Source organism: Macaca thibetana, chromosome 12 (genome assembly GCF_024542745.1).
Source record: "Macaca thibetana thibetana isolate TM-01 chromosome 12, ASM2454274v1, whole genome shotgun sequence".
Taxonomy (NCBI): domain Eukaryota; kingdom Metazoa; phylum Chordata; class Mammalia; order Primates; family Cercopithecidae; genus Macaca; species Macaca thibetana.
The window spans coordinates 51,825,083-51,851,513 of record NC_065589.1 but is presented as its reverse complement, the minus strand read 5'-3'; the positions used below and the strand labels follow the sequence as shown (position 1 = coordinate 51,851,513).

At 43.0% G+C, this 26,431-nt stretch overlaps 1 protein-coding gene and 1 pseudogene across 2 annotated transcripts in view; both read right to left on the bottom strand.

The window, feature by feature from the left end:
* The window catches only part of STAT1 (signal transducer and activator of transcription 1), a 44,810-nt gene that overhangs the window by 2,238 nt on the left and 16,141 nt on the right, over nt 1-26,431 (bottom strand). For both annotated transcript variants that reach the window (XM_050751704.1, XM_050751705.1), the window contains 15 exons: nt 24,706-24,864; nt 20,526-20,618; nt 18,939-18,998; nt 16,375-16,404; nt 16,190-16,283; nt 14,952-14,993; nt 13,650-13,733; nt 12,979-13,077; nt 11,730-11,865; nt 9,972-10,021; nt 9,125-9,219; nt 7,882-8,027; nt 5,118-5,303; nt 4,110-4,185; nt 3,121-3,223 (listed from right to left, as the gene is read on the bottom strand). In XM_050751704.1, coding sequence (XP_050607661.1) covers nt 3,121-3,223; nt 4,110-4,185; nt 5,118-5,303; nt 7,882-8,027; nt 9,125-9,219; nt 9,972-10,021; nt 11,730-11,865; nt 12,979-13,077; nt 13,650-13,733; nt 14,952-14,993; nt 16,190-16,283; nt 16,375-16,404; nt 18,939-18,998; nt 20,526-20,618; nt 24,706-24,864 — 1,453 coding nt within the window. The remainder of the gene's footprint in view (nt 1-3,120; nt 3,224-4,109; nt 4,186-5,117; nt 5,304-7,881; nt 8,028-9,124; nt 9,220-9,971; nt 10,022-11,729; nt 11,866-12,978; nt 13,078-13,649; nt 13,734-14,951; nt 14,994-16,189; nt 16,284-16,374; nt 16,405-18,938; nt 18,999-20,525; nt 20,619-24,705; nt 24,865-26,431) is intronic.
* On the bottom strand, nt 20,625-24,248 carry LOC126932639 (ras-related protein Rab-1A-like; annotated as a pseudogene).

Genomic DNA, 26,431 nt, shown 5'->3' with positions numbered 1-26,431 from the left:
ATTGTCCCATCTGGCTGAGAGGGTACATGTGCTTACTGGTATCTATTTGGTAGAAGCCAGAGGTGCTGCTGAACCTCCTATGAAGCACAGGAAAGCCCTCCTGCCAATCCCCCACAAATAATTCTGTAGCCCCAAATGCCAGTAGCACCAAGACTGAGACACATGGCACTAGACTGGAAAGCCTCTGGAGAACTTTTTTTAATCCCAAGTGCTCAATAGTGTATGGTACATAGTGGGCTCTTAGGAAAATTATTTTGGATTGAAAAGCACAGTGAAAGTGTTGCCCCTATGTTTCAGTCTGGCTCATGTTTCAAATGGGTGCTTAATAAGGTGGACTACAGGGGCAAAGAGAGGGAGGGAGGGGGAGATAGATAGAGGAAGAGAGGAAGCCTGGATTCAGATCCTGTCACTGCGTGACCAGGGCGAATGACTTAACCTCTCTAAATCTCAAAGTCTTCATCTGTCAAAAGGGGATTAATAGTACCTAGCAGATAGGCTTGTTAAATTAGATGGTATATGTAAAATGTTCAGTATGGTAGACAGAAAGTAGTAGACGATTAATAGCTAGTCCTATCATTATGAGCTTTGGCTAAAGGCCTCTTGGAGAGTAGACTGGTTCTATTATAGTCCCAGAGAAAAACACTGATTACATAGGAAATCCAGACTAAACAAATACCCAAGTCATACTGCAGAAAACACTGGTGCTCTGGCTGTCTTGGACAATTTCCTCAGGAGCCTATGGTCCTACTGCTCCTGAGGCTGCACCAGGCGTTCGCCCCTGGTGCCACCCTCTTTCAGAGCTGCAACCTCCAGACTTGGCAGAAGACAGCCAGCTTCGGGAGAGCTGCTTCTGTTTCAGAGTATACACCCTGATTATAAGAGTAGATGCTGGATGGAAGTCATGGCCAAGGGGCAGGCCAGCAAACCACTGCGGAGTCAACCCAATTTAGAGACTGATTCAACTTCTGTCTAACCAGTGCCGTGCCTAAATTATGAACTCTTTTTTTTTTTTTTTTAAATTATAGCCCTTTTAGCTCTTTTAAGTCTTCTATGGGTTTAATGGGAGACTTTAGTGGTGTGTAGAGGGTGTGTGTGTGTGTGTGTGTGTGTGTGTGTGTGAAATGGATTTATTTTATTCTACAAATGAAATAAATGAAATCATCTGAAATGGAATGGAATGGGTACGGCGGGCCATAGCCCACAAAGAGGACCACAAAACTGTTTCCTGACATGTGCTTAGCATATTTAAATTGCTCTCACAGTATCATCCTGAGAAAACAGAGAGCAGTCCAACTGCTCCACAGGACTGCAGAGAGGGAACCAATCCATCTATTTTCTCAATAATGGTGATGACAGAGATGCAATGCTGATTGCCAAATCCCAAACACACACAGGCCTCTCACCCAAAGGCCATGACGCCTTTGTCTTCATAACAGAATAAACCCAATCCTGTACAAACAGTTTCTTCAGGTACATGTTTTGAATGGGGCAAAGATTAGCCTTTTGTGGGAGGCTTCCCAGGATACTGGACAAAAGCATGCACTAGAGACTCACCAGGTAGATTCAAATATTCTTTCTACCATTTACTAACTGCTTGATCTTAGTCAAGTTACATAAAAGGGGCTGTGTGGGGAGGAGAGGTTCTGTTCCCACATCTGTCAAAGTAGGAAAAATAATAATACCTAACTCAGAAGGTAGCTGTGAGGACTGAATGAGTTACTACCTGTGAAGTACATGGTATACTGTGAGTGCTTAATGTCATCTATTAATGGTGGTGGTGATGATGATGTAATTTGCTCGGGAACAACAAAGGAGGTGTAAAAAATCCCCCCGTTTTACGGTTCCTGTGATATAACATATTTTCTGAATAGGGCTTTATATTTATTCCACTTTTGTGCCAAGCCTATAAAGCCCTTTATACCTTTATAGCAGTGTTGGGAGCTACATTCTAGCAGGATCCTTCTTACACACAGAAAAGGTTCATTTTACACTTGCCAATAGGAATGAAACTATTTCGCTGCCACAATAGCTAAGTGTTTTTCTGAATGGCTATTTCGTCAACAACAATCAGAAAGGTGTAAGAAAGTACAATCTCCAATGATTGTAGCCCGTGCTTAAGGTGAGGGAAAAAGTCAAAAAATTGCACATGAGAAACTTGAATCCAGGCAGATCTTACTGAGGCCTTATCAATGCATTCTCCAAATATCTGAAGAGTGATGCCCTCTCATTCTCGCTCACCTTTCTCCTCGCTGCCTTCCTCTCTTTGTTAAGCACCTACTTTTTGCCAGGCACCAGGTATACAGGAAGGAAGAAAGGCCAGTAATAACTCAGGATATTTTTTGGAAGCATTAAATAAATTTTAAAAAATGAGCTGGAATACCTCCAGGTGGAAAAGAGCTTAAAATTAAATAGCATCAGCAAAAATCCAGCCAAGCAAGCAAAATCTTTAAGAGGAAGGATTTTAGGCTGAAAGGCAAACAATACTAGTTGATATACTAAAAAACACCCCCCCAAAGGAAGATGCTCTCTTTTGTGGACAATCATGTTCCCATTTCTATCACGAATCTCATTAACTATTTCACTCCTTGAACCTTCTACTCTTGGCAAGTCCTTCACAGCCCCAGGAGCTAGTTGTACAAATTAGCTCTCAAATATAAAGCAGACGAAGTAATCTCATTGCTGCTAAAGTATAATTCTCTCTAATTATTGTAACTACCAAGCCTTAGTCTCTCCCTTTCTAAAAATAACACTCCCTCCCCTCGACACAGTGATGAAATCGCATACTGAAGAAAAACATTTGCTTATCAAAGAAATCTTAGTTCCACAACATATGAAATTTCTACATGGCAACTTTAAAGGGGAGAGGAGGAAACCTGAATATTAGAAACGTCACTTGTTTTTTGGAAGGTGCTCAATGCCAGGAATAAAAATCCCGCGGATGATGTAGGTGGTTTAAATCTAGCAGCTCCAACTTGTCATGGCTCATCTGAGCACTGCACTCTCCTTGGCTCTGCCAGGGCTCCCTCCTGCAGACAGGCCCAGGATCTGCCATGGTGCCCTCCCTGCCTCTGAGCACACACACTTACTGACAGCTACACACAGGCCAGCCGTGGTACTCACCATACTGTCGAATTCTACAGAGCCCACTATCCGAGACACCTCGTCAAACTCCTCAGGAGACATGGGGAGCAGGTTGTCTGTGGTCTGAAGTCTAGAAGGGTGACTAAAATGGGGAAAAAGGAAAGAGCAATGTCAACACCTGAGTGATGAAAGCACTAGTGCATACTTACACACTTCATCTTTTGTCTGTAATTGAATTATCACGTTATATTTTTATTTTGGGTAAGTGCATACACTTGTAAAATACATTTGCAAAAGTACAGCTCATGGGAGGCTCATGTCCCCAGCCCAGCCCCTTGGGAAACGTTTCACACTCCAGGGATGTGATGAGCAATAGCCAGACTGGAATCTGCGCCGCTTCTGCCTGGGTAAGCCTAGGTGTGAGCGTGTGCGGTGCACTACCCTGAGATGACAATGCCTCGTGGCTTACCCTGGACAGAAAAGCACCAGAGAAATGTCTGGGGAGTCCCTCATCCCTACCTGGAGGTTTGAATGCAGATAAAGCTGCTCCACACAGTGTTTTTACATGAAGGCTACATCCATTCACCCCAAGACAGTGCTGCAGGCCAAATAACTGACAATGACATTTCCAAAATTTTTTCTACCTTTTATAAAATGAAACAACAAAATCAAAGCAAGTGGAGACAATGTATCTCAATCATTACTTTGGCCTTTTCTAGATTGAAAAGAACTACTTTCCCACTCTGATCAATTTTTGCTCATTTTATTTATACTTTTTCAAAGGGTATCAGTTTTTGGAAAATTTATGTACCTTAAATACAAATTTTGTTTTTGGCTTTTTTTTTTTTTTTTTTTTTTAAGGTAGTAAAATGCTGATAGGCAGTAACACGGGGATCTCAACAAGTTCAGCTGTGATGGCGACAGCAATTACAATGGAAAAGTAAAATACAAGCATCTTCAACAGGCCCCAGCCAGGAGCAAGGCTGGCTTGAGGTTTGTAAACATGTCACTCTTCTGTGTTCACTTACACTTCAGACACAGAAATCAATTCAGTCTTGATATATCCAGTTCCTTTAGGGCCATCAAGTTCCATTGGCTCTGGTGCTAGAAATAAACACATTGTGTATGCTTTCCATCAACAGAAATTACTTCAGAATAGAACATCAACTTTTCGGGGGGATTAAAGTTCTACTGTGCTTCTAGGCAGCCTAGCATCCTAAAACTTTAAGGGGCTATAACCTCCCTGCCCGAGTCACCTAAAATTCTAGTGGGAATGCATAGGCAATGAGAAGAAAAGGGCAGATTTCAGCAGGACACTAGCTAGGAGCTTTCTCTTTACACAACTTGAATTCTTACAAGAAGTTGGAGCCCAAAATATGCAAAGTTCTATCTAGTTTATTGGCATTAGCCTGGCTAATGAATCTTCATAGCTGTCAAGGTAAGCTGGGGGCATCTTCATTCCAAAGTAATTGTCCTAATATTGAGATTTCTGATTCTGAAAAACAGCTTTGTTGGTGTGTTCCAAACAAAACAGGTCTAATTTGAACTTTCTCAAATGCAATTCATTGACAACTGAGAAGCAAGAGACCTGTGTTCTCAGATGAGGCCTCCTCTTAATAATTACGTTAAAAAAATAGGATCTAGTAAGTAATTGGGCCACCCTAAACGAACCACTTCACTTCTCCCAGGCCTCAGTTTCCTCAACTTTAATGTGAGCAAGATGCCTTCCATTGGTTGGCCACAGTTCCTTATTCTTTACCCCTTTTCATGTGGAAACAGTGATAGTAACAAATACACAAGACCAGCAATGGACTTTTCCAACATTCCTAAAATAGGAAATTGTCCATTCATTTTTTACTAGCTGTATCAGGCCAAATAATGCATTATGTTTCACCTGCACTGAGTTTATACCATCTTTTGAAAGCCTACTCTTACCAATTCAAAAGCAAAACACCACATGGGTGGAGTTTGAGAATAACCACCCCCTCATCAGGAAGGACTGTGCCACGCTGTTACCGCCCGCTTGCCCCACTTACCTTCCTTTGGCCTGGAGTAATACTTTCCAAAGGCATGGTCTTTGTCAATATTTGGATACAAAAACTTCAGGGGATTCTCAGGAATATTCTCAGCAGCCATGACTTTGTAATTGCGAATGATGTCAGGGAAAGTAACAGCAGAAAGTTCTTTCTTCGTGTAGGGTTCAACCGCATGGAAGTAAGGTTCTAAAAAGGAAAAAAGCTAAGTGAATCCCGTAGAATATCCCAAAATGAAAGAGGACAGAGAAATAAAACACTGCAGAGTTGATGGATTTGAGTGAACCTCATAAGAACTAATCCCAATCTAAGCGTTACAACACACATAATAGACTGCTTTATTTCTAAATAAATTATAATACTGTCTCAGGGAAAATAAAGGGAGGTACTATTCTCAATAACATTCTATTTGCCATTATTTGCTTAGATTTATAAATTTGGGCAAAAAAGATTTACTAAAAACCTTTAAAAGCCTGCATCTTCAACAATGTGCTGCCCATAGGCACATAAATAACTCACTACTAAGTGGGTCATCTTGGCTTAAGCCATAGATTTAAATTATTAAAGATAAACTCACTTTCTGTTTTTCTTTTCATATTGAAAAATCTAATTTTGTATTAAAATAAATGATATATAGAAAACACTTTGAAATTAAAAAAAGATCCTATTTCCTACATTTCCCTGTAACCCTTAATGTAATAAACCATGGTTTAATTTACTCCCATTCTTATTCCCACACCAAATTCAGATCCTTCTTCCTAGCTGATACAGAATCTCCCTTTGGGTGTCCACCTTCCAGAGGCCACGGTTCAGGTGCTCTGGGGAGCCTGCTGTGGAACATGAGACTATGCTGCTATCCTAACCCTTCCTGGCTGGTACTGTCCTGCTTGACCTTTCCTGGTTGCCAAGGGTTTTCTTCATCTCTGCTTGGTCTGCTAGCTCTGTCTCTCGGCTAGTTCAGGAAGGGAACAGGGTAAGAGGAAAAGGGCAGGTTCCAATGACTACTGCCCATGCCAGACTCTCGTCTCAGCCTCCCTGCTTTTTCCTCAGAAGAAAAACAGAACAAGAAGAGTATTCCAGAAAAACAAATAGAACAAGAAGAGTATTCCAAAAAAATAAATATAACAAGAAAGAAGACTATTCCAGAAAAATAAATAGAAGAGTATTCCACAAAAATAAACAGAAGAGTATTCCAGAAAAATAAATAGAACAAGAGTATTCCAGAAAAACAAACAGAACAAGAAGAGTAATCCAGAAAAATAAATAGAACAAGAAAGAATAGTATTCCAGAAAAATAAATATAAGAAGATATTCCAGAAAAATAAATAGAAGAAGGGTATTCCAGAAAAATAAATAGAACAAGAAGAGTATTCCAGAAAAACAAACAGAACAAAAGTATTCCAGAAAAATAAATAGAACAAGTGTATTCCACAAAAATAGAATACATTCCAGAAAAACAAATAGAACAAGAGAATTCCAGAAAAATAAATAGAACAAGAGTATTCCAGAAAAATAAACAGAACAAGAGTATTCCAGAAAAATAAATAGAACAAGAGTATTCCAGAAAAATAGAATATATTCCAGAAAAACAAATAAAGCAAGAGTATTCCAGAAAAACAAACAGAACAAGAAGAGTACGGCAGAAAAACAAATAGGAGTATTCCAGAAAAATAGGAAAAGAGGAATATTTCAGAAAAATAAATAGAACAAGAAGAATATTCCATTTTGTGTCTACCCACTTAAAAGTATAAAAATTACTGAAACAGGCTGGGCACGGTGGCTCAATCCTGTAATTCCAGCACTTTGGGAGGCCAAGACGGGCGGATCACGAGGTCAAGAGATCCAGACCATCCGGGGTAACATGGTGAAACCCCATCTCTACTAAAAAAAATACAAAAACCTAGCTGGGCAAGGTGGCGGGCACCTGTAGTCCCAGCTACCTGGGAGGCTGAGGCAGGAGAACGGCGTAAATCCGGGAGGCGGAGCTTGCAGTGAGCTGAGATACAGCCACTGCACTCCAGCCTGGGCGACAAAGCGAGACTCTGTCTCAACAACAACAACAAAAAAAAAAGATTACTGAAACAAATCAGTTTTTCCTCCTGCCCTTCAAATAGACCAAACTCTGAACAACAGTGAAAAGTCATTAGTTGGTCTTCATGATTTTTTCATTTATGCTGTTGAGCTTCACCCTCAGAAACCTGCTTCATAACATCAAGGTTTCTGGAGTCTTTTAGCCATGGACTCATTTGATTAGATAGAAACCCAATATATGATAAAGATAAATTTGCAGCTGCTCTGTTTGAAGGCAGGGTAGAGGCTGCCACTCGTCCCAACAGGCCCTGCATCAACTCCCTGGCTAATGATGTGTACGAAGTCTTCTCCCGAAGCCTGTCCTCACTGCACACTCTACTCTGGGATGACCCTAAGAGAATCTGGACGCTTACTCCTGTGGGAAATGTGATTCCTTCCAAGAACGGGTTGCAGATTATATTGACTCACATCCTTGATCTGCAGATAATGAACCTGATGCAAAGGAAGGAACGGGCCTTGTCTTTTCAAGACCATCATTTCCACAATATGTTCCAGAGAGTGAACCACAGATATTTGTGGTGGTTTATTAAATCCTAATGGGGTGCTCATTTGGGGTAAGTATAAGATCTGCAATTTCATGTCCCAAACACACTATCTGTATGAGCTGACTGGCGGCGATGAAGAGGAACTTCACACACATGGAATGGTGGGACTGTGTGCTCAAACTCCCACTCACCGCCTCCGTTCTGGGACCGCTCCACCCATGTGAATGTGATGGCCCCTTCCCGGGAGCTCTCACTGAACCGCAGCAGGAAGGTCCCCGGCTGCTGGTCCTTCAACAGGGCGCGCTCTCGCTCCTTGCTGATGAAGCCCATGATGCACCTGGATATCAAAGAGACGGACGGAGGGGATTTTAGTTCAATCGTGATTTCCGTTTTCATGCTAACCTACAAACCAAGAAAACGGCTGGAATGTGAGAAAAGAACCTACGGTAAAAAACGTAGACTACTTTAAAATCTGTTGAGTTGTCACTTAAGGAAGCATTCCACTTATACATGTATACACTAAGGTTTAAAAAAAAAAGAAGTATGAACATGTTGTCAGCAGGATGCTACAGATGCTCAACAAACATGAGTGGGATTGAGCCTTTTATTGTTCCTTGATTATTCTAAAGGCCACGAGAATGTCTGAATTTACACATCTTTTTTACTGGAGAGGAAGACCTAGGCAATATATTTTCATATTCTAGCCCTTCTGATCAAGTTAAAACTTTTGCTGAAATATCAGCTGATCCTGGCAATAAGCCAAGATAGAAATGATTTACCCAGTTTATTTTATTTTTTTTTTTTTTTTTTTTTTTTTTTTGAGACGGAGTCTCGCTCTGCCGCCCAGGCTGGAGTGCAGTGGCCAGATCTCGGCTCACTGCAAGCTCCACATCCCGGGTTCACGCCATTCTCCTGCCTCAGCCTCCCGAGTATCTGGGACTACAGGCGCCGCCACCTCGCCCGGCTAGTTTTTTTTTGTATTTTTTAGTAGAGACGGGTTTCACCGTGTCAGCCAGGATGGTCTCGATCTCCTGACCTCATGATCCGCCCGTCTCGGCCTCCCAAAGTGCTGGGATTACAGGCTTGAGCCACCGCGCCCGGCCGATTTACCCAGTTTAAAGGGTTTTTCTTCCTTCCTAGGGGCCACATAGTAGGTGCTCAAAAAATTTTTGTTGAGTGAATGAATGCATGAATGGTACTCAAAGAGTTGTTGTTTTCAATTTAGCTTTGCCAAGACATATATACGTACTAAGAAAGCGTAAGGTTAATGTTATGAAGTTCTACTCTCCCGAAGCCCTGAAGGGACAGCCTGGAAATGCGCACCTCCGTGAGATTCACACACGCCTAGTCAAATACTGAAGCTGGACTCAGGCCTTGTCTCAACCTTGCAGCACTAAAAATATGTTTCAAAATACATCTAGCAGTGGCCCTTACCCATCATTCCAGAGAGGAAGCAGGTGTTTTTTAATGAGTTCTAGGATGCTTTCAATCCAAAGCCAGAAGGGAAAATTTTTATCATTTATGTTTTCCTGAAAGTATACAAATGCACACATTATGAACAAAAATCTAAAACAGGACTTACCATGGTCCCTCCCACCATCATTTGTAAAGACTCCCCAGGTGCCAAAGATGCAACTATCCCATTCAGCACAGCAATGGGATTCCTCCCTTGGCAGGGAATATCAAGCTCCCTCCCTGCTGTTATCAGCATTCAGACCGGGAGCTCTCCAGAGCTCTCCATTTCCCTGGGCCGGGCTCTGCTTCCCTTTCCAAACAGTAGCAAGCCAGCCCGGGGGTGACCTCCGGCGTGAATCACGGAAACACAAGCTGCCCTACGCTAGCAAAATCTAGCAGTGCAAGCTGGTCCGCACTGTCTGGCCACCCCAGCAGATTCTAAATGTTCCCCACAGTGGGCCCCTCTGCTGAAGCAGGCCATTAAACTCGTCTGGCTGGTCAGGCTGTGCCACCCAGCCCAGAACATACATTTCACACAGAAATGGCTAAAATACTGCTGGGCAGGGGTCCAGCATGAGTGAACAGAAGCCTCATTTCAGATATGAAAGAATGTTATCACTCAGGCAGGTGCTTCCTGTCAGACTCCTGCTCGGAGACCAACCTCCTGCACTGAAGAAAAGTAAACAACTTGCCCGGGGGGCTCCTTGGCCAGAGAAGAACAGGCCAAAATCAGCAAACAGCTAAGTAACTGTCACAGCAAGAAATATGAGAACCTCGACCGAGAGCAAAAAGGACTCAGAGAGCATAAAACCCAGACAGTCCTCACCTTACAAAACCTTGTCCACGGAATGAGACCATCGGGGTTGGCGTTAGGACCTAAACAAATAAAAACCAGATTTTTCAGCAAACAGAAACTGATTCTAAAGCTTTGGTTGGATGGATGGCTCCTGTATGTGCTCTCAAGGAAAAGAGCCAAACACCCAACAAAGATTTTAAGTACACAGTTGACATTTTTGGATACCTTAATGCCAAATTAACTGAGCAATTATAATACGTGCTATAAAAGGGTGGAATTTAAATGGTCTAAAATATGTGTATGTTGGTTTGAGTTTAACGGCAGGAAGGAATGGATGGCAGATTCCTGGGCACCACGATATGAGAGTTTTTAGGGAAAGTGGAAACATCACAAAGCCTTACCATCTGCTCTCTCCCTCCCCAGCCCCCCTTTTCCCTCCCTCTCCTCTAAAGAGAGGACAGTCCTTTTAATGTCCTGTTCATGTTACACTTCCTTCCACGACCATCAGCTGACGTTGCCTTTTGCGCTAAATCAAAGGTGCTCTGCTGGGCCTCCAAGAGAAGCCTCCCTATCCAATGCCTCTTCCCACTGCCTTCCTCTGCTGCTCAGCAGAGCCCCCTCCCAAGCACCCTAGAGAATTTTTTTCCAAGTTCAATCTGTGCCCAAGATCACCCCTAGATCTTCAGTGTAACTGATACTTGACTTCACAAGTTTATTTTAGACATTATTTATGCATTTCCCTCAGCTCTCCTCCAAATAGGACACAGGCTCAGGGAGTCTGATGCAAATCAAAAGCAAAGTGAGATAAATGAGAGGAAGAAGCCCAGGGGTTATCAGCTGCACAAATTAAAGCAGCCCGGGTGAGAAGAGGTGGTAAGCCCATTATCTGTCTTCAAAGGGAACTACAAATAAGCCATTTCAGTTAGAAAAGATATCCTTCTTAACTCTCGCCAAATAAAGAAATGGAATAAGGGAATTTTATACTTGTATTAAACAGCACAAGATCACCACTGTGACAGCTGCATAGCCAAGAGAAGGCACTGTTGGAAGCCACTGGGTGAGGAAGAGCCTACTGCTGTTTGGAATAAATGCAGTGCTGCTCTACAGAAAGCAAATCTGGATACAAGTTGTCCATGGATTTTTAAAGAAATAGTTCAGATAGCCCCACTCACCGAAAGATTAGACCTTGAGACCAGTGGATCTTTGATTTGTTTAGTATGAAGGACTAATAAATGTACTGACATTAACCACTGACAGGGAAATATCTACCACTGTCTAGACTCTGCCCAATCACGCAAAACTGCAGATCAAAACAGGCATCCTCCTGTGGGCACAGCATCCCCTGCCACCTGGGCCCACCTGAGTCAAGGGCCCTGGGTTTATGCTGCAGTGGGCAGGCCCCAGGACTTTATTCTTATCATGTCAGGGACTTCCTTTCTTCTCCCCCAGGTTAATGGTTAATAGGCCTTCATCTTTCTCATGCAGGAACTTATTTCAGTCACAAATAATATATTTTACATAATTCATAAAACTTTCCCTTGGGAATCCATCCCAGAAATCTTAATATGAGACAATGAGGAAAGGATTCATTTAAATGTTATCAGGTCCATATTTCTTTCTAAGGTGATATATGATTCTCACTTAGCTATAATAAACTATAGCTTGAAAAGCTAACAGATTTTAATACTTTTTTACCTTTAACAAAATAGCAGAGGGGAAAAGAGCAATTAGAGAGGTATTTTTATGAATTTCAATTCTTATAAACGTAACAAGTTAATATGCATATACCAAGAAGCTTCTCTCCCAACATGTTCAGCTGGTCCACATTGAGACCTCTTTTGGTGACAGAGGAAAACTGCCAACTCAGCACTTCTGAAAGCTGAGCCCAACGTGCACATGGTGGATTCAGGAAGAAGGACAGATTCTAGAGAGAAAACACCCAAAATCGAAGGGTTACTACAGAGACACCAGTCACAAGTGTGGCACTAAAACATATGTCCATCCCAAAGTTCAATTCTAGTTTATGTGACACACAGGTGCTTTCACAGTAGGGGAAGAGAAATACAGTCAATTTTCACTATTTACAGATGCACATTTGTGAACTTGTTTACTCACTAAAATTTACTTGTAACTCCAAAATCTAAGCACATGACGTCTTTGGGGTCATCTGAAGACACACCCATGCACACAGCAGCAAAGAATTTGAGTCTTTTAACACTTATGTTTCCAACTGAAGCCAAACAAAATGACACTCGCTTCCTGTTTCAGCTCTCATAAGAAAAACGTGTCCTTTTTGAAGCCTATTTAGTGCCATGTTTTTGCATTTTGTGATTGCTGTTGGTGATCACTGTTTAAAATGGTGCCCAAGCATAGCGCCACAGTGTGGTATACTGTTCCTAAGCACGGGAATGCTGGGATGTGCCTTATGGAGAAAATACATGTGTGAGGCAAGCTTCACTCAGGCGTGAGTTACCCAGTAATCCTGACTATAGGTGTAATGTTAATGCCTCAGCAAGTATATTAGATAAGGTGTCTTTAAACAGAAACACACATAAACAATGTTATGCATTGATGGGGTGACAAAAATGTTGTGACCAGAGGCTTGAAGGAACCTAGCCTTGTAGTTCCCTTAGGAGCAACAATTCATTATTTGCTAATTAAGTGTTCCTGGTAACTTCAAAAAACATAACTACTTTGAATAATGATAATGACTATAATTAATTAACAGTGAGTATCCACACTCTAAGAATGGAGCATGCTTGTTTAGTAGATGTACACATTTTAAAAATAATAATGATGAAGTAGTATGGAATCACTGAGTGCCCTAGCTTACTCACATGGCAGAAAAATCATAATTCTCATTTCAAATACATATCCATGCTTCACATTCCCAGATTTACTCAAAAGCCTTAGAAATACCACAGGAGCTTTGTCACTTCTCCCTCAACAACTGGCCATTGGGGCTATTTCAGAGATGCAGCAGCGAGAGCATGGGGTCTGCTTAACCCTGGGACCAAAGCAAATGTATTTTCCATACCCTGGGTTCCGCCACCAGCATGTTGTACCAAAGGATGGAGGCCCAACCACTCGGGAGCTGGCTGACGTTGGAGATCACCACAACGGGCAGAGAGGTCGTCTAAAGGATGACAAAGACCTTGAAATCATCTGAATCACAGAAATGTCACCTTCAGATAACTGCTTAGCCTCAACTAAAAGCAGGGGATTATTTGTAAATTTGTACATATTTAATACTTGAAAATGAGAAATGTTAAGTTCTGTTCTTTTGTCCAGTTTAATTTGTCTTTGATATATCTTTCAGTTAAGAAATAAGTCCCTAAAAATAATAATAGCTACAATAACTAATTAAGGGGTATGCAATATGAGAAGATGAAAATTGTCACAATGAAAACACAAAATGTGGAGGGAGGGCAGAGAAAAATAAATAAGTCCTAATGCTTACTGTAAAAAAAATTAACATCAGCTATCTCAACTGGAACATTTAAGTTATAGAATTTGAAGGTTAATTCAATTCTCTAGCTTTCTGGACCATAAATTAAGGTTAAGGTAGTAGTAGCTGAAAAAGATCATTTTTAAAACAATTAGGTAAATATCTCTAAAACAAAAACTGAGAAATAAAAATACACGTAACAATTAAAAGTAAAAATAATGAAGTTTTCCACCTCAGGACCATAAAAATAAAAGTCTTACCTCGAGGTCAATTACCAAACCAGGCTGGCACAACTGGGTTTCAAAACTAAGGGAGTGAAGCTCTTCAGTAACGATAAGAGGACCCTTGGAAGAGAAAAGGAAAGAAGAAAAGAATATAACCACTTATTCACAGATCCTGAAACTTTCAAAAGCCCAATTAACATTGCAACAGGCCACAGAGATCCTGGACCCAACCAGCAGCAAGTCCAAAGACTCAATATTGAATCCCTTCCAGATTTAATGATTCTGAGTATCAGTGTGCTCTGAAAGATAAGTGCCTGAAGTTATGGCAAGGATTATAGATTCAGAGCAATAAATGTCAATGGGGAAAGAGCAACTAATGGCTTTGTGACCTAAGGCTTCTCAACCCTCAGCTCTGTCTGCCTGCCCAGTGTGGCTGCACATCTCAATGCAGATGGGTGGGGAGGAGGTGAGAGGGCTGGGAGTAAGTGCACACTTGGGATTGTCTACTGCCTACCAGAAAGGCTGACTCACATCAACTTGGTAGGTCACAAGGTGCCTTGGTTTTGGTAGAAATGGATAGATTTCAAAGTGCCTTCATAGACATTACCTCATGAGAACCTCACAACTTAGAACTAGAGAGGTACAACTGCTAGACGCAGGGAGGTCAAAACAGTTCAGGTGCACACCAGGGCTAGAAGGCATCTTTGCACTGCCTGGGCCTGTGTGTGTCCCGCTGCTCCATGTGACCTCCACTGGTCCTGGTGTGGAAGGACTGCACGCTGTGTGTGCATAAAGGACGAAAGTGTTCTAAACCAAAACAACTCCAGATATTTCATCCTTTGTCCATAGTTCATTTCTGAATGCATCACAAACCCAACTTCTTAAGGATCACGTTGTAGGAAGGAAACTGATGCAAAGGCAATGCTTCTGGTAGGGGATGCCATGGCCAAAAAGCCCTCTTGGCACACAGCAAGGCAGTCATCAAAGTGGCCTCTCATTCCAACTCTGACAGTAACTCTCTGTGCACCCTTAGCTAAATCCTGCAAACTTCCTGTGACTCAATTTCTTCACCCGTAAGATGCGAAGAATACAAAAGCCCACAATAGCTACTCCACTGAGTGTCCAATGAATTTGTGTGCAAAATCGTTTTGACAATAGTAAAGTACAAATGTGGTGTTTTTACTGTTGTCACAGATATACCAAGTACCCAGCTCATTTGCTGCTCTTCCCTGCTGGGTCTGAACTCCTCTGTGAGGTGTCCCCAGCCACCAACTGACCTGCCCTTGCTAGACAGACCTGCCTGATTTGGGCCCATTCACAACATAAAGAGACTCTCACCTCATTCGTTCTGGTGCCAGCATTTTTCTGTTCTTTCAATTGCTATAAAACAAATAATCATCTTATTAAACACCATGGTAATGGTCAAAGTTGCTATCTTCATTTACAAATGAGAACAAAGTTAGGACTAGAAAGAATGACAGACGTGACACTATCTTTAGAATGCAGAACATGGGACAAAATGGCCCTCGTTCTGGGTCCATGAGCAGAAGCACGTTTCCCCAGAGGCCTGATGGTGCAGACACCAGTCTGGAGGGATCTCTTGGAATCGCCACCGGCTCCTCTCCTGTGTTCAAACTTCCCCTGAATGATTCCCCCGTGCACCTTCGTTAGCTGTTTCATGCCCCGAGGCTCAGGGGACAGCTTCACCCTCCCCTTTCCCTCAGCAGAGTCCTCCAGGCTGGGCCCAGTGACTCCAGGTCCAAATGCCCTCAAGTGGACATCAATCCCTGAGCTGCCAAGGGAGCAGGCTGGGGCCCTGAGGGTGGCTCTGAACACCCTCAGGCAGCTGAGTTGGGCTAAAGCTTCCAAGTCAGGTAGAGCTTCCTAGCTAGGAGGCTTGCTGGATCACAAAGCGGTCTCTAGTGGAAAAGGATGCCTTTAACCTCCTGCAGGTTCTGAGCCCAGGGAGAGCTTTGGACGCAGCACCCACAGAGCCTCACAACAATTGGCAGCCCCTGTGTTCACAGAGGAGGAAAGATGGCACAGCCCACAGAGAGCACCCCGCTGGGTCTCTACTGCCTGGGGAATGAGCTCTACTGCCCTGGAGAGAAGGTGGCAGAGTCAGGCTGCCGTGGAGGCAGGGGCTGTGGGCAGGGCCGCCAGGAAGGGGAACACAGGGGCTGAGGAGTGAACCCTGGAGTACGGGACCACACTTGGAGGGTGGGGGAAATCACAGTCAGGACACGGGAGCCATAACCTTTGAGAAAACTGCAAGCGTCTACAGTGAGTGACTGTGGGGATCATGCAGGCAGCAAGTGCAAATCATTTACGTACACACAGGCTTATAAATTGTTTTTACTGTGAGTGATACAGCCCAGAAAATGGAGTGAACAGTCATGGGATGAGGAGGAGAAACCAAAATGCCCCAAGTGCTGGTGACAGGAAGTCACCAGCCACAAAGTCTGCAAACCCCAGCAGGGGGGGCGCCGTCCATATGGCAACGTGCCAAAAAGGGTCGCTCTGTTGTCAAAAGTCCTAAGAAACCAGAGACAAAGACAGCAAACTCATGTCCCTACCAGGTGCCGAAATTCAGCCGCCAGACTGCCATTGGTGGACTCCTCCATGTTCATCACCTTTGTGTGCGTGCCCAAAATGTTGAACTTCCTAAATCTATACAATATAGGAAAGAAATGCTGAAAAGTCTTCCAACTATTAAACAAATAAAAATATAGCACAGTGTAGCATAAAGTACATCACGTACCCTTTTACTGTATTTCTCTCATTCACATCTCTGCAAAAAAAATATATATATAATCACATATGTGTATTTAAAATTTGAAGTAAGCTTAAACAAAATTATAAGAGTATAAGAACATAAGAGTGTTAAGTGAATGATAAATAAAAAATAAATCTACACCTGTGGGTTTGCGGCCTTTCATTCACTCCCTGCCTCAATCTACCCATATTAGGTCTGGCAAGTATCACTGAATGACCTTGGGCAAATAAATGGTCTGGGCCTCACGTTGTTCATTTGCACAACATACTAACAGTGCCAACATACGCGACATTGTGAGGAATAAACTAGTTAATTCCTCACCAGTACACCCTCAATAAATGTAAGCACCAGCACCAGTACACCCTCAATAAATGTAAGCTATCGTTATTGTTTATTGGGCAGCTACTTGGTGCAAGGCCCTGCACTAAGCACTGGGGATCCAGCAGACAGCACTGCCCAGTTGTCACAAAGCTCAGAGGACTGCCAATGTGACCATTTAATCCTCATTTTTATTCTCTATGATCTTTAATGCTCTCATGAAAGTACCAGAAGAGTCAGTTATCTGGGATAAGTGGGAAGTTTAAGTTCAAAGTCTGAGGTTGAAATTTTGAAAGACTTTGCACTTTTATATCCAGTGATTACTTTGTCATGTTCTGGCCAAATAATGTATCCATGAGTGTCCTAGATGTAGACTAGAAATCATGGGCTCACTCACAGATCTATTAGTTCCCCTTCCTTTCCAATCTCAACCAGAAGTTTAATGCTTTTGCGAATGACAATCACCATTAGCTACGGGAGGGACCTATTTTCCTGTTTGGAAAAAAAAGAATTTAAAATAAAAAGAATAGTATGATAAAAGCTGACTTTTCAAAGCTAAGAAGACAGTCAGCTGGAACCGACAGAAAAGAAACAGGGGCCTGAAGCAGCTGAGAGGAGCTGAGCTGACGCAGAGGACGGTAAACTGCAATGGCCACACGACCCTTGTGCTTCTTCCCTTTAGGAAGTAGGATGTATTTCCCTGTCCCCCGAATCTCAGCTGGCCTTGATTTGCTTTTAGCAACTGGATGGAAAGGAGTGATGCTATACACGTTCCAAGGCTAGCACTAACAGGCCTTGTTCACTTGGAACACTGTCACCGTGGGAAAAGCCCAGGCTAGCCTTTTTGAGATGTTTGAAGAAGGACCTGGTTATCCCAGCTGAGTCCCAGTCACGTAATAAGGCCTTGCTAGAGCACCTGGCTCCAACCACGCTAGCCCAGACCAGGACGACCTACAACTCACAGAATATGAGAAATGAGTTTTTGAGGTTTTAGCCACTACGTTTTTTTTTTTTTTTTTTTTTGACAGTCTCATTCCATCACCCAGACTGGAGTGCAGTGGCATGATCTCAGCTCACTGCAACCTCCGCCTCCCAGGTTCAAGCGATTCTCGTGCCTCAGCCTCCCAAGTAGCAGGGATTACAGGTACACACCACCACACCTGGCTAATTTTTTGTATTTTTTGTAGAGACGGGGTTTCGCCATGTTGGTCAGGCTGGTCTCAAACTCTGGCTTACGTGATCTGCCCGCCTCAGCCTCCCAAAGTGCTGGGATTACAGGTGTGAGCCACCGCGCCTGGCCTAGCCACTAAGTTTTAAGAGTGGTTTGTTAGGGAGCAAAAGCTAACTGATATACCAAAGATGATGGCATGAAGACAAGGCACAGACCATGCTACAAGGAAGAATATTCTTATAGGAATGGTAAGAAGCAAAAAGCCAGAGGAAAATGATTTGAATGATCATAAATCACTTTTGAAACTTGCCACACCAGTATGTGACACAAGCTAACAAAAACATTAAATATGGGAGGGGTGGGAGGAGCCATCTTGTTCCTTAATGAGAGTGCCCAAGTCAGTGCCAGTCCAGGTCTAGAGTCTCAGGGCAAAATAGAATGGGGCTGCTCCACTTGGACTCCCATGAGATGCCCATTCCTGGGTTCCCACTGCCCAGAAGAGACAAGGGTGAATCCCACAGGCTCCACACAGTCTCCCCAAGATGCTGCTGATCTCACTCCAGAAAAACCCTCCAAATGACCACAGAATCACGGCAGCCTGGATATTCGGCCTCAGGTTGGATCAGGGGCCTCTCCTCTGGGGCTGAGCTAGAAGGAAGGGGTGGCATGCCAAGTCCAGCCACTTTGAAACTTGCTGATTACAATCTGATATGCATAAAGAGACACTCACTCTCTTGTTCAGTTATAGTCTAAAAAGGCTCAGGAATGTTGATAACAGCTCCAGGGGAAGCTCCCAACATCCACCAAGGGAGCTGCTGACTTAAATCTGCTGGGATCATTTGTGACGGCCCTGGTGGATCGGACTAGGAGTCTCTGCTCATATGCAGCATTGGCAGGACTCTGGGTTCAGCCCTGGGGCCCTAGGGAGGCAAACTTCCACCCAGTGTAGACCCTTCCACAGCTAGTGAATCTGCTTATCTAGTGCAGGAGTCTGTGCTTGAGTAACAAAATCAACATTTCAGTAGTACACGTATGTTACATAATATTAAAGATATCTTACTTATCAAATAAGACTTTGACTTTCAAATTATAATTCAGCTCTTGCAATTTCACCAACAGTCTGGAAAGAAAAATAAAAGCCATTACTAAAAAAAAAATTATCTGTTACAATTTATTTATTATGCCAATTCCCTATTAACGTTTAGATAAACCACTCCCCACCCCCGTTTTAGGGCATTACCAACAAGAAAACTGACAGTTTTGTAGATCTACTTAAATTTTTGTAAGAATAAATTCCTAGCCGTGGAATTGCTTAGGAAAAATTGTCACACTAATTCTGACAGGATGCAGCCCTGAGTTTACATTCCCACCAAAAGTTAATGAGGGTAGCTGTTTCCCTCCATAACCTTGCCAATATTGGGATTCATCACAATGTCGACCTTTGGCCAATTTATATGGGTGAAAAATAGCAAATGTTACTTTCTACTGAAACTTGTATCTAATCTTTGTCCTGTTGGGAGACAATAAAAACCATTGCCCATAATCAGAAAAAATAATGTCCCATCTATAGTCACCCCTGGGTAGTGTGGAAAGATGGAGGGCAGGTGAGGGTGTGTGCCTGTGCCCCACTGAGCTGGAGACCTTGGGAAGGAGACCCCAGGGCTCTGCCTGCTCCGTTCAGTGGAGCAGGTGGATGGGATCAGATTTCTACTGTCCCTTCCAGCTGCGAGTTCTAGAATTCCACGAGGGCTTGAGTGTGGCATTGTACACTACCAGCCAGGGAGGGTTAACCACAGACTTAAATCAGTAACACCCCAGAAAAAGGACCCGGTCCAACTCTGAAGGTCAGTCCAGTTCTTCATCATAAGAAGAATGCTTAAAGTAATGCGGCCATTCAACAGAAGAAAGTAAGGCCACATGTTCCTGGAAACACTTCTACAATTATTATTGAGGAGAAAGGCTACAAAACAATGTATATAGCCTACTCTGAGTTTTTTTAAAAAGAAATATGTCATATTTGTGTGTGTGTGTCTATATGAAATATTTGTGTAGACATGGAATCCTAATTTTTTAAAAAGGAAACATTATGTCATATTTGTGCGTGTGTGTTTCTGTATGAAATATGTCCTTGTGTAGACAAGGATAAAATCCTGGGAGGACAGACACTAGGTCATTTACTGTGGTGGTCCACAGATATTTATATCACGGACTGCTTTGAGAATCTGATGAAAGCTATAAATCCATTCATCAGAAAAAATGTACATATTATAAATCCACATTCATACAGTTTCTGGGGTTCATAAGGCTCAGGTTATAAGCCTATGCCCAAGAGGGGTGAGGCAGCCGGGAACTTTCACTCTCTATTACACACATTTCTGCAATTTGGAATTCTGTTTTCCTGTGAACATGCATTACATTTATGATTGGAAAAAAATCAGGAGTGTGTACATATATGTATATTGGTTACATTCTACTATGAGTATATTAATAAAAGACTCTCAGATATTCTCAGTAAGCGTTCATATTAAAATGCCCCCTGAAAAATTATTTCCTCAAAAGTACCCTCAATAACAGTTTTTATAAAAGGAAACTAGGGGTACAAACTACATGACAGGCGATGTATGGGATGCCATCTTTCCCTTGTTACCTCAACTTCACAGTGAACTGGACCCCTGTCTTCAAGACCAGCGGCCTCTGAGGGTGCGTTGGCATGCAGGGCTGTCTTTCCACCACAAACGAGCTGCAAATACCCAGCAAAGGATAGATAAGTTAGCATTTCCATTAAGGTTGAGGCAGTCACAATGATTTTCCCAAAAGAAAAAAGGGGGTTAGAGAGTACAACCTAAAAAATAGTTTGAAAGATTCTGACAAGTTGGATGAACAAACTGATATTTTCTAATTAGTAAAGAAATCCCAAAACCTAACAAGGACTTAACAGAAACAGAATAATCGTAATGATCTATGAAACTATTACATTGAAACAAACTTATACAATGAAGGCTAGGCACAGTGGCTCATATCTGTAATCCCAGCACTTTAAGAGGCTGAGACGGTAGGATTGCTTGATCCCAGGAGTTCAAGACCAGCCTAGGCAACATAGTGAGACCCTATCTTTACGAATTTTTTTTTTTTTTAATTAGCCAGGCATGGCTAATTAGCCCCAACTACTAGAGGGCTGAAGTGGGAAGGTCACTTGAATCCAGGAGGTGGAGGCTGAAGTGAGCCATGATCACACCACTGCACTCCAGCCTGGATGACAGAGTGAGGCTCTGCCTCAAAAAATAAAAATAAAAAAATAAAAAACCCATATTTAATTATGTTCATTTACATGTCAGAATTAAGAATAAAATGTGCACTCAAAGTACAAGTAATGTTTTTAAATTTAAAAAAAACTCAACATACAGGACTTCTTGTTTGAACATTAGCCATAGGGAACCAAGCAAATTTTTTTTTTTTTAGACAGAGTCTCACTCTGTTGCCCAGGGTGGAGCTCAGTGGTGTGATCACTGCAAGCTCCGCCTCCCTGGTTCACACCATTCTCCTGCCTCAGCCTCCTGAGTAACTGGGGCTACAGGTGCCTGCCACCATGCCTAGCTAATTTTTTTTTTGTATTTTTAGTAGAAATGGGGTTTCACTATGTTAGTCAGGAGTACATTTTTTAAAAATATTACTTCCAATAACTACGATATTTATTAAACATATCTTCAGTTGTTTTGTTACATAGTATGCAACAAATTACAATATTCTGCAGCCACAAATTATATGCAGAGTATGAAGAAGCTATTAATCAGATAGTGTAATCTTTCCATTTATAACTCTACAAGGAAGAACCAGCAAATCAGATCTTACATATAACATCTCACTAAACTTTACGCATGGAAAGTGACAGACACTGCTTGTGCTATTTGATACAAAACAGCTGAACTTCGTCTTCAGAAGACTAGACCTGACATCTAAACACGCCAATATAAACATCAAAACAAAATATAGTCTAATCAACCATGAGAGAACAGTCTGATATCAGGAAAATACATTATTTTATAAACCAGCGCACAAAGGTTTAAAAACAGTTCTGAAAATGAAGTTCGCTGTTTTGAGTAAAGAGAATAAAAAGAAAGTCAGTATTGACCATTTACAATCTCTGACCTCTGTGGAGATGGTAAGAATCTGTTGTAGTGCAGCTACATACAGTATAATTCAGGCAATTCTGTTTTTTCACTTGGGTTCAGATTGCAAATTCATTACTGTGAGAAAAGGACGGAGGCAAATTTTAGCAGGAACCTCCACCTGATGCTGGACCAGAGTGCTCTGAATTTTAACACTGGACTTCTCAGCACCACTAGCTGTTGCTCCAGGACCCATTAGCTTTTTAATCTCAGCTGCCATCATCATGGAAGATTGTTCTACATTCATTGCATTTTCTTTTTTTTCTTTTTTTGAGACAGATTCTTGCTCTGTCTCCCAGGTTGGAGTGCAATGGCGCAATCTCGGCTCACTGCAACCTCCACCACCTAGGTTCAAGCAATTCTCCTGCCTCAGCCTCCTGAGTAGCTGGGATTACAGGCGTCTGCCAGCATGCTCAGCTAATTTTTGTATTTTTAGAAGAGATGGGGTTTCATCATGTTGGTCAGGCTGCTCTCGAACTCCTGACTTCAGGTGATCCACCCACCTCAGCCTCCCAAAGTGCTGGGATTACAGACATGAGCCACCACGCCCGGCCTTGTTGCATTCTTAGCACTGGTTTCCAAAAACAGAATTCCAAGGGAATCAGCAAATTCCTTTGCTGTTGTGTAGTCTACTACTTTCTTTGTGGTCAGATCACACTTGTTCCCTACCAACAATCTGTTGATGTTTTCACTGGGATAATGATCTATTTTCTGCAGTCACTGTTTAATATTATTCAAGGACCCCTGATCTGTCACATCATACACAACCAGGATGCCCCTGGCTCCTCTGTAACAACTGGAGATGACTGTTCGAAATCTTTCCTGTTCTGCCGTGTTCCATATTTGAAGCTTGATTGTTTTCCCATCTAACTCTATAGTTCTTATTTTGAAATCCCCACCAACTGTGCTGATGTAGCTTTCTGTATATGTATCATCTGCAAACCTAAGAAGGAGGCAAGACCTTCCAGCCCCAGAGTCGCCAATCAGAAGTAATTTGAAGAAATAATCATATTTGGGATTCGTGCTAGACATGTCACTGTAGCTGCCACCACTGCCACAGCCACCCTTGCTGCTACAACTGCCGCCCTGACTCTCCGCGCCATGGGTAACTGAAGGAAAGGAATGAGATAGGCTGTTCTGGGAAAGCAAACGTCTTCCCCTACTCTCCCCCCTAGAACACAATCAGCAGCCGCTGCCACTCAGCTATTGCTTCCACCCAAAATCAAGCACATTTTTATCATGTCAAGTTTGCATTAAAGAAAAAAAAACTTGCAATATGAACCCTTTTTTTCCACTCAGTGACATTTATCTATCTACTAAGTGTGTCTAGAGCACCTACTGTTCATAAGGCACTGTGCTGGGTCCTGCTGGGGGAAAAGGGAAACAAAGGCACGTCTCTGCCTTCCAGAACCTCATGATATTCAACAAATATAAAGAAATGCATAACAACTATATAACAAAAGGCAGAGTAGGAGAGCAACAAAGGGTGACTGGAGGCTAGGAAGGGAGACAACACGTGTTTGGGAAATCTGGGAAGATTAAATGATGAGATACAAGGTGAAGCTTTCGGGATGATACAATTTTGAAAGCAGGTACAAGAAAAGAAGGCTCTGAGGAAGAGGAAGTATCCTCAGGAGAGCCACAGAGAAGCAAGCATGCGGCATGGCCCCTATAGGAATCAGCAAGAGGTCAAGTTTGCCTAGAAAGGGGTGTGTGTGGACGTGAAGCGTGGAGTGGTCAGCTAGGTCCAGGCTGCAGAAGGGGGGCCGTGAATGCCCAGTTGAGGGGCTTCACTTGGATCAGCTGGTGATGAGGAACCAGAATGGAACTCTGCTCTGGGACAGCATTGGTCACAGGGAGGGAGGAAGGACTGGGAAGGAGGACTGGTGGGGAGGCTGAGGAAGAGTCCAGAAAGGAGGATTTGAGAGCCTGAGACATGAGGAGGGGAGGGGAGGAGGTGAGGCACGCTAGGGTCATGGTGGAGACTCGGCCAATGGGGAAGGAGGAGTGGAAGGTTACTACAGCTTCCAGCCTAGGTGGTCACAAGAGTGAAGAACCATTGGCATAACCAGATAATTCAGGAAGAGTCATTGTCAGTAAAAAATTTTAGGCCAGGCACAGTGGCTCACGCCTGTAATCCCAGCACTTTGGGAGGCCGAGGCGGGCGGATCACCTGAGGTCAGGAGTTGGAGACCAGCCTGGCCAACACGGCAAAACCCAGTCTCTACTAAAAAAATTAGCCGGGTGGGGTGGCATGTGCCTGTAGTCCCAGCCACTCGGGAGGCTGAGGCAGGAGGATTGCTTGAACCCAGGAGGTGGAGGTTGCAGTGAGCTCAGATTATGCCACTGCACTCCAGCCTGGGTGACAGAGCGAGACTCCATCTCAAAATGTGTGTGTGTATATATACACATACACACACATATATATACACATATATACACACATACACATATACACATACACACATATATACACATATACATATATGTATATTATATATACACACACATCATACATATATACGTATACATATATACATATATATGATATATATGTGTGTATATATCCTATTAAACCCTTGTAAATCATCTGAATTACGGTCAAATGTTCCTCTGTATAGACTGATTACAGAAGGTACAAATAAATGTTCCTTGAGTTACCTCTGAATGAGCTGCTGGAAAAGACTGAAGGTACGGTCCCATAACACTTGTTTGTTTTTTGTGATAGGGTCATGTTCGTAGGTGTATTTCTGTTCCAATTCCTCCAGCTTTTTAAGCTGCTGCCGAACTTGCTGCAGACTCTCTGCAACTATGGTGAACCTGGGAAGACACAAGACACAGATGTCTCTATGAGAAACGGTCCAGAAGCAGCCTGAATGAAAGGGAATCATGGTATACTAGTCCACTCTCATGCTGCTAATAAAGACATACCCGAGACTGGGGAATTTGTAAAGGAAAGAGGTTCAATTGACACATAGTTCCACATGGCTGGGGAGGCTCCACAATCATGGCAGAAGGCAAAGTCACATCTTACATGGTGGCAGGCAACAGAGCTTGTGGAGGGAAACTCCCACTTATAAAACCATCAGATCTTATGAGACTTACTCACTACCATGAGAACAGTATTGGGGGAACCACCCCCATGATTCCATTATCTCCACCTGGTCCTGCCCTTGACACATGGGGATTACTACAATTCAAGGTGAGATTTGGGTGGGGACATGGCCAAACCATATCACATGGAAATCAACAAGTGGTTATATGCAACACAAAATGCCACCTAGGATACCACGCTCTGCGCTCTATGGAAAAACAAAGGGAACGAGGCCTGTGCCAGCAGTAGAAGCTTTGTTATTTGAGGAGTAAAACTAACATGCACTGAGTACAGCCTAGATCAAAAACTTCTTCACACCACTGAAGCTTATGTAAGGAGAGATGGGTGGGGGCAGGGCTTCTAGGTGATCTGTGACCAGCGCAGGGCAAAGAGGAGGCCAGAGGCAGGGAAAACAGCAAAGCAGATGCTTCCAGGTGATGCAAGAGGCAGCGAGGAGCCACTGCAGGTTCTGTGAAGAGAGTGGCATCAGCAAGCAGTGTCTCGGCAGGACCAGTCAGAGATGTGGAGCTGAGGGGCAGGAGGAGACACAGAGAGGGGAGGCAAGGCCGGGGACAGGAAGAGAGGAAGGAACGATGATTCTGGCTTTACTCAACTGAAAGGAGAAGGCAATATGCTCAGTCTAGACCCTAAAAATAGAAAGCTAGTGAGTAAACCTAGTGATTGCTCTTCGTCTTCCTTCCTTACAGTCAACTGCTAACGGTAACACAGGCTGGGGAAACGCAATTTTATTCCCTTGCAGTAATGACAGAAGAAAACCTTTTAAAAGTGTCTTCTTCCCTGGGAAAAGCATCTACTTCACTTTATGATTTTACTCGATTCCAGTTCAAAGCCCTGGGACAGTAGCCCTTCATCAGGAAAGGAGCAGGCAGGGTCATGGCTGGCTAAGTTCCAGAGGAGATGCTAAACCAGTGTCCCCAACTCTGCTTGCACACTGAGAAAATGACAATCCTTAGACAGCACAGTGGGAAAACTAGAGGGCATGTGTGTCCCTACAAGAGGCGCCTGTGGTCTAAGAGGACCACTAGGGGGCTCTAGACACCCCAAGGCCTCCCTGACCACCTCAAGGCACATGGGGCGCACTGGGCTCAGAAGCTCTGCTCTAACCCACAAGAAACCTGGGGTACCTACAGGCAATTCACAGAATAAAAATAAATGGCTGAATATTAATTGTGATTTTTAAAAAATTGGCAATATAGAAAATAACCTCATGAGATCTCTGGTCCTTGGACCCTTAGCAATTGTCCCAGGCCACCTTCCCTCATGTTCACTCTC